The 8,503-nt window shown below is 40.6% G+C and overlaps 1 protein-coding gene across 2 annotated transcripts; it reads left to right on the top strand.

Annotated features, from left to right (window-relative positions):
- Positions 1-8,226, top strand: LOC144659954 (carbonyl reductase [NADPH] 1-like). 2 transcript variants are annotated; one of them, XM_078520488.1, is made up of 10 exons: positions 1-314; positions 1,667-1,768; positions 2,212-2,293; positions 3,569-3,747; positions 4,540-4,652; positions 6,344-6,466; positions 6,634-6,680; positions 6,830-6,924; positions 7,027-7,090; positions 7,855-8,226. In XM_078520488.1, the coding sequence occupies exons 1-10, from the start codon at positions 297-299 to the stop codon at positions 7,947-7,949; spliced, it is 918 nt and encodes a 305-aa protein (XP_078376614.1). In that variant the 5' UTR covers positions 1-296; the 3' UTR covers positions 7,950-8,226. The 2 variants fall into 2 exon arrangements, with proteins under 2 accessions (XP_078376614.1, XP_078376613.1); XM_078520487.1 differs by lacking the exon at positions 1-314 and adding an exon at positions 1,438-1,575.
- Positions 8,227-8,503: the final 277 nt, after the last annotated feature.

Genomic DNA, 8,503 nt, shown 5'->3' with positions numbered 1-8,503 from the left:
GAATGGATTTGGGACATCAGCAATTTTCTAAGCATTGCCTGAGAGGAATATTTTGTACACTATTGTGATCGTCTTTCCGCCGCTTGTAAGTTGAATGAAGACAATGAAGGACAAGGTCAGCCTATTATCGTCGCTTGACCTAAATGCAATAGTGCTGAATAACACACAGTACATTGGAAGCCGAGAAAAGAAATATTGAAAATAGCCGCTATTTGATCGTGTATGGATCACCAGAGTCTCAGATAGGTGAGATAAATATTCGGTAGCAGCAGTCGTTGTTGACGAACCACACGTACATGTTACTTGTTTTGTTGGTAAGTTTATTTTATTGTATATACTGTCACCAGGGATTTCAAAACAAGTCATAAAATCGATTAGAAATTTTAGGAAAATGTATGATCAACCGGAACCGTGTAGCCGGCAGTTTCCAAGAGAGCGACAGAAATCGAGCCAAGTTCCGGTGTTTTGGGGTCAATTGCAGTAAAATCATTACTTGCTGTAACAAGTAACTTTACTCCTAGACAAAACTGCCCTGAACTGAAACTAAGATGAAGATACCAAATAAAAGCAATACTATTATTGGTCAGAGTTGTAATTTCAGTGTACTGTCTCTTCCGAAAGAGACGAATCTTTCGAGCGACTCTCTGAGATTCGCCTTTACGCAGCGAGTCAAGATGTAAACATAACTTTAGCTATCGCTGAAATCTGCGAAAGTTTTCTTGGTTTTTATTCTTTGGGACAAATTTTTGAGTCTTCGTGGTGCAAAGAAGGACGCTAAGAACGCTTCAGGGTTAAGAACTCGCAGGCCTTGCAATGATGCTTGTCGGAAATTTTTTGTGTAATTTCTCGAAAGGTGAAGATGAAACTCACCTGGTCGATTGTCGCGTCCGGTGTGTTGCTAGAATTTATTACCTATCTACTGACAAAAAGGACATACATTAACCTCCTTTGCAACTGAAAATGTTATTCTGCAAAGAACTACTTTCACCGGGGTAAGAAACCTTCGATGTTTCAGAAAAATTGCCATAGCATCTCGCAGACAGCTCGTAACAGCTTTGTCGCGAGGGAGCCGCGTGGTGTGCACTCGTGTTTTATTCTATCGCGTAATCTAATTGGCCAAAGAGAAAACAAAAGATGCGACGTCACAGAAATCGTTTCCTGGCTCGGTTTCGCAGACGCTATTTTTCGGCGGAGAGAAGCGACGGCCGGAAATGCGTCTGCTCTCGCAGGCTAGTATGTTACTCGTATGTATCCGTATGTTACTTGTATGTTACCTGTATGTACCCGTATGTGCCCGTATGTTTCGTGTGTTACTCGTATGTTACCCGTATGTTGCTCGTAGTACTCGTGTGGTGTATTAGTCATGATCATTGTATCAGGCTTTCTTTTTTTTTTCTCCTTCCCTCCGCCGCGAAAAAAAGAAAGCCTGATCGCAGGTTATCCCGGGCCTCGATGAATAGTCACAGGAGCAACAGGGAGGGGACGGGGGTAGTTCCAGAAAATAATCTCCTTCACCATCTGGGTTTTGCAAGTTCTTTAATTAGGCATATAGCTACTGAAGATTTGACAAAGCAGGTAAATTTAATAGACTGTCTTTTTAAGACACCTAAACTGGCCAGGAGAATTTTAAAATTTAAACCTTCCCCTCTTACCCCTCCCCTATTAGGCCTGTCCCTCTTTCCGCACCGATACCCAGTCCTCTACATCTCGGTCGAGCAGCTGGCTGCTGAATGAAACGTTGAAGATGTCTTCTTCTAAAGTTGCAGTGGTAAGCTCTTCAAATTATACATTTCTAGACTCTGCTTTAAAAGCCAGGTCCATGAATTAACGTGTGTGATCGCATGACTTCTGCTGTTGAGTTCAGTAAACTTATGTACGTTCCTTGTACGAGTTTAATTGCAGAATACCCCGCAAATGTCATAATGATATGGAAAAATCTCATTTGCATTTACTTTCAACACACTTAATTAATATACACGACTACAAAAACTAGTTTCGTCCGAAGACCTCGTCAGTTGGTAGCCGTATGCTGAGATTCATCTTATTGAATAACAATAGTTCCTATTGTTTCTTGCCTCGTTCATCAAAGAGTTCCGACTCGGTGAATCTCATTTGCGGGGTATTCTGCAATTGCTCCGCTAATTGTTACAGTCCTCTAAAAATGTGGATACATCGTGTAAGTTCTTATTGTTTGCATTCTTTATTTGCTAGGTAACTGGTGCCAACAAAGGCATAGGATTTGCAATTGTTAGGAAACTTTGTAAAGAGTTCTCTGGAACTGTTATTCTTACAGGTAGTGCATTTAATGGATTTTATTTTTATTGACCAGTTGAAGGAGGAGGGGTGACCTAATGGTTGGCCCCCCTGGATCTGGATCGAGCAGTCCGGGTTTGAGCCCTCGTGGGGGTCACTGTGTTGTGTTTTTGGGTAAGACACTTTACCCTAATAATGCCTTTCTCAACCTTTGCTTGGTGTGTAAATGGGTAACGGTGGATTTAATGCTAGGGGCATAGTTAGCTGGGGGTAACCCTGCTGTGTGGGAGGCACGGTGGCCTACTGGTTAGTGCGCCGGACTATGGATCGAGCGGTCCGAGTTCCAGCCCTGGCCGGGGTCACACAACCTGTGATTGGTTAGTTTCTGATATTTATATTTTCTTCGACCGTTGAATATTCACTCATGCTTGCGATCCACGCAGTTTAATACTTCGCTAGTTTTAAAATTTATCTTCCTGATCAGTGCTGAAGACGAATCTTCCACATCTTCGGCTCCAGTTCTCCTATCTTTGGGAAACAACTACTGGCAATCAACCTGACGGCGCAGTGGTGAACCAGGTTTTTTCGCTGTTCGAAAAGTACCTTGAAAATAAAATGGAGATCAAACAGAAAAGCAAGATCATCAAGGAGGTGGTCCAGTTAAGTTCAAAGAAGACCAAAAACCAGTTCGAGCTCAATGCTGCGATAGATTCTATTTTGGAAAATATTGAATCAGAAAGCCAGTGAGGTCAAACCGAATCAAGAGTGCATCCGAAATCCGTCTTGCACAGGATGGATGGGAATCACTTGCAAATCCTGCCATATTTCTTGTTTGCCTGATTGTTTACGAGAATTTAAGGGTAAAATAATTTACGTTCGGTTGAGCGAAGCGAACTAGAACGTAAGGCTGTAAAAGCTCAATGTGAATAGGGGAAGTGAGGGAAAGACAATACCACCTTCCCAACAATTTAGGGGGAGCAGGGATGGTGCAGTGGTGAGAGCACTCCCCTCCCACCAATGTGGCCCGGGTTCAACTCCCAGACCCAGGACCATTATGTGGGTTGAGTTTGTTGTTGGTTCTCAACCTCGCTCTAAGGATTTTTCTCTGGGTTTTTCGGTTTTCCTCCCTCCACAAAAACCAACAATTTCAAATTCCAATTCGATCTTAGAACGGTGGAGGAAGAACCACTCTGTGGAAATGCCAGTACAAATTCCCATTTATTTTATTTTATTTATTTATTTGGTTGTAGGTGCGGGCATTTCCAATGATACACTTGACATGCAAAAAGTTACTTTTTTTACTTTTAATTTACAGCAAGAGATGAGCAGAGAGGAAAGGAGGCTGTTAATCAACTGAATGGTGAAGGGTTGTCGCCCAAGTTTCACCAGCTGGACCTGTTATCAATAGAGAGCATCGAGAAGTTAAAAAAGTTTCTCCAAGAACAGTATGGTGGTTTAGATATTCTGGTGAATAACGCAGGGATTGCTTATAAGGTTGGTTTAATTTGTTTTTACTTATACAGAGTTCCCACTAGTGTTGAAACTTAAGGGTCCTTGGGACCCCCAGTTCCAAAAAGTTGGGGGTCCTTTTTGCTTTTCAGGGGTCCCCTGCCTATTACTAATTTTATTGTTTTAAACACACAGAGACAAAACCCAAGACCGGGTGATAACATAATTAATAAAGTTTTATTTTTGGAATAAAAGTGTGCCCTTCGTGTTTCTTAATACTGACATACTTATTAAGTCCAGAGTTCCCATTAACGCACAGGTGTGCGTCATATACGCACAAAAAATGGCCATACGCATCGAGGCAAACTTTGCACTTCATTTGTTTTTCAGTCGACTCATACTTTAACCATTGAAACTCCTCCAGCCATTTAGGACAAAACTTACGTTTCTTCAGCTGGGCATCATCCCGGAGATCTATCACTTTCAGGTTTCCTTTTTTTAGGTTTCCTCGATGTTGAATGCTGAACAATTTCGAATAAAGTCTTTTGTGTTGACATGACGAGTGACAAAATGGCAGCTCACTGAAGCACATGCTAAGATGATCGCAAAGATGTTTGGGTAGGACCTACTAGACCCAGTCTCCTAACTTGTCGGAACTTGTTTTTTCTGCGTCCCAAGGACGCACTTTGGCAAAAAACTGTGCTTCCTTTTCATTTTTTGTGCGTATATGACGCACACCTGTGCGTCAATGGGAACTCTGCTTAAATTATACTTGAAAATGCAAAAAAAAAGTCTTGTTTTGTAAATATTTTGATGATTATTTTTTCATTCTTCCAGAGCGCTTCAACAGCTCCATTTGCAGAGCAAGCTGAAGTAACTGTGCGCACAAATTTCCGAGGAACTCTTGATGTGTGTCGTGCACTATTTCCTCTCTTAAGGCCGCATGCAAGGTGACTTCAGTTATCACTTGTGATATGAAACACAAATATTTATAAAATACAGCAACAGCCTAGTGGTTATTTGTGCAGTTGCATACATACATACATACATACATACATACATACATACATACATACATACATACATACATACATACATACATACATAAACTTTATTTAAGTGTCATGGTATTTACCGGTAGCTAAATAGCTGATTGGGGACACTAAAATAAAATATACAAATATAAAATATAAAAATACTAATATAATATAAATAGATATTAAAGTTGCATGTTGCAGTTCCATGTTAAGCCTGACTTGTGTCTTTGTGTTATGGTTTTGGACATGCATGGCACATTTCCTTTTAAGATGTTACTGCAGTAAAGATGGTCACTCATGCCGGGGCCAAATGCCTTTAAAAATGATCTTCAGAACGTGATATTTTAGCATAACGCCACCAAGCTTGGCAAGTGAACAGAGGACAGAGGTCCATTTTTTTACAACAAAATTGACAGCACATGTTAAATTATGACATCATATGACATCATACTGTACCCTTAATTAAAAGTTTTTAACTTTCTTACTGTTTTTGACAGAGGACACTAAGACTAGTAAAAACCTGAAAAGCATTAATTTTGTTCATACCTCTTATATTATAGGAGATATATTTTAAAATTTAAACTAGTGGTAACCACAGGTTAGAAAGTGCGGGCCTCGATGCAGTTAAGAGAAGATACTTGGAGGGAAGTGTTTCAGACAGTGTCGATAAATCACTGGACAAAAGAAAATTATTCCGAGTCAGGTCTAGCCTGCGAGCAGGCTCTCTATTCGGGGGAAACGTGAATATATTATTATTGAACTCCCCGAGCGCCGAAGGCGCGATCCCGCGATGTTCACGTTGCCCCCGATAAGAGGGCCTGCTCGCAGGCTAAGTCAGGTCGAGTAACGCGTCACGCTTAAGTCACGAATGTTTTTTATCGTTTCCTATTGCCGCGAACCAATCAGAGTTGTTTTTTTGATTGACAGTTTTGCGAAGTGTAGTCGAGCACGCGGTGTGAATTGAGATGTGATTTTCCTCCGTCGGCAAACTCGCTTTGTTGTCAGTGTTATAAGGAATTTCTCGAGAATAACCGTTGTTGGAATCATTCGCTTTGCCGTAGTTTGTCTGTGATACAATCACAGCAGATCTTCTCAAAAGCAACACCTATAAAACAACGTCTGCAAAACGTAATGTCTGCAAGACAGAAGCCTCGATCTAATGTGACAAACTGTTGATTTTTCGCATTCTTATCGCTCTTGGAGACAAGATTTTTCTCTTCCGGTGTTACGACAAACTGTCGTGATTGACACATTTTTTGCATTCCGATCGCTCTTAGTGTAAGAACAAAATTTTCAACTTCCGGTTTGCAGATAACCTTTATAAACGTGGCGCGCACGCGTAATACGCAATACGCTGGTCACTGTCAAGATTAGGGTTGCGGGCCTCTCTTGGGCCCGCAACAATGCTCAGACCATAAAACAAAAAAATTGAATTCAGACAAGCAGCTGTCAAATTTTGCTTGCCCAGGGAAGTTGCATGCTAATGTCTTAGTTTATTCCCATTCTCATCTGGCATCCTAAATGGGATGGACAGGATCCTGCCTCACTTTGTACATGCTAGGGTTAATTTAATATTTATATTTTTACATTTTTTTTTTTTGAAGAGTGGTAAATGTGTCATCTACCGCTGGAAGACTGTCTCAGTTATCAGAAGAACTGCAAAAGAAGTTTTCGTCTCCGACGCTGACTGAAGAAGGTCTCATTTCTCTGATGAATCAGTTTGTTCAGTGAGTTTTCTTTTTCTTTTTGGTTCCAAAAAAACCCTAGAAATTTGCAAGGGGTGGGGGGTTCAAACCAAAAATCCTTATATGAGAAAGGTATGGATAAAAAATACTTTCTAGAACAACACATTGGTCAGCTCTGGAGTGTTTATGGTAATACTGTTGTTTTCCAGAGATGTGAAAGATGGTGTTCATAAAGATAAAGGATGGTCAAATACTGGTGAGGCAGAGTTTTCTTTTTAAGTTATGGAGTTTCAGTTGCATGGATTTGATTCTCACTGTTGTCAGTGCAGACACCCATGGTGTGTAGCACAATCATTTTTTTTTTTGTACTGTTAAATGTGACTTAAATGTGACTTTCTCCTGTAGCATATGGCACCTCCAAAGTGGGCGTGACAGCTCTCAGTAAGATTCATGCCAGGGCTTTGACAGAAGATCCTCGAGAAGACATCCTGTTGAATGCTGTGAGTTAATTTGGCAGATTGTTGTATTTAAACATCACCCCTGTAAAAAGTGATATATTTACCTTTAATGCTTGATTGAACTTGTTTTATTTTCTGATGCAGTGTTGTCCTGGTTGGGTACGTACCGACATGGCTGGACCCAAAGCACCTAAAACAATTGATGAGGGTAAGCTGTTTTTTATTGTGAGGTTCCAGAAAATGTTCATACTCCCCCCACAGAAAGGATTGGAAATTCCTGGGATTGGGGGGGGGGGGGGGGGGTCTCAGATGCCAAAAACTTTAAGGAAATGTATGAAGCTTAATAGGCCATTTTACAGTTGTCTGCTCAGTGACCTGGCCTTTGAATGGAAGTGAGGCTGAAGGTGACCTTGTTTTGATGCAGACCTTACTGCTTTTGTTGTGTTAATCATGTTGTTCTGATGTTAACTAGTTTGTATTTACATAATAAAGCAGAAAGGTTTGTATCAATGCAAGGTCACCTCCAGCCTCACTACCATTCAAAGGCCTGGTCACTTGGCAGGCAACTGTAAAATGGACTATTGGAATTTCCAGAGGGGTGGAGGATCTTAGGAAAAATCCCTTCAGTGGGGGAGGTATGTATAGTTTATGGAACCACACATTGTAAACTTGATTTCCACTCCTATGTTTTGCTTTAAGTCTTCATTCATCACTTACTTTTAAAAGTCGATTATCAAAGTTTATAATTATTGATAACATCATGACAGACAGAACAGTAATGTTATCATAACAATGGTTTACTGACTCCATCAAATTAATCCCTCAGGGATTATACTAATAACTTTAAAATAAATATACTATTTAATTAATTAACTTAGCATGTCTGGTGGCTATAAGGTTAAAAATTTTTAATGGAATTGATTCTGTGCCATTAACAATAAATGTGAACAAACTGCTCTTTACCTTTCTTAGGTGCAGAAACACCGGTATACCTGGCGTTATTGCCACCAAATGCTGGCAAGCCACATGGAGAGTTTGTTAGAGACAAGATGGTGCAAAAGTGGTGATCCTGTGGAACAGTGCCTGGTAGCCTGTTCACTACAGCAGATTGATGTACCTTTTAGTACTTACACATGTAATACCTGTGTCATAGAAACTGAAATGTTATGAAGCAGTTAAACAGTTTCAACATTTCTTAATGTATGAAACAATTTGCAGCTTTCCAAAAAAAGGGATTCATGCAATTTAGTAGTGATAGCTCACATAGAATTATTGAGTAGTGACGTGATGGTGTACAACTGGGAAACTGGAAAACATAGTCAATAAATGATTTTAGTAAATTTGTCCTTGGTGTCTGTGTTTTGTCTAGTCTGAGAGTGTGAAAAAAGGGGTCTTACAATTTTTTCCTGTGCACTGTCCTGAACAGCCTGTGTGCTGGAGACTAGATATCAGTTTATGTTAATTATACATCAGTGGCAGAGCAGGTGGGGCAGGGGGCTGTAGCCTGCCCCCCCCCCCAACAAAAATTTGGGGGCTCATCCCACCCCCCCCCCCCCCACACATTCTAGTGCCAAAAGTATCGCTAGTGCAGCATAAAATTGGCTTGTCAAGACACATAATA

This window comes from Oculina patagonica, chromosome 7, assembly GCF_052425735.1.
Source record: "Oculina patagonica isolate OP01 chromosome 7, crgOcupat, whole genome shotgun sequence".
Lineage (NCBI taxonomy): Eukaryota > Metazoa > Cnidaria > Anthozoa > Scleractinia > Oculinidae > Oculina > Oculina patagonica.
This window is presented reverse-complemented; position numbering and strand designations above follow the sequence as displayed.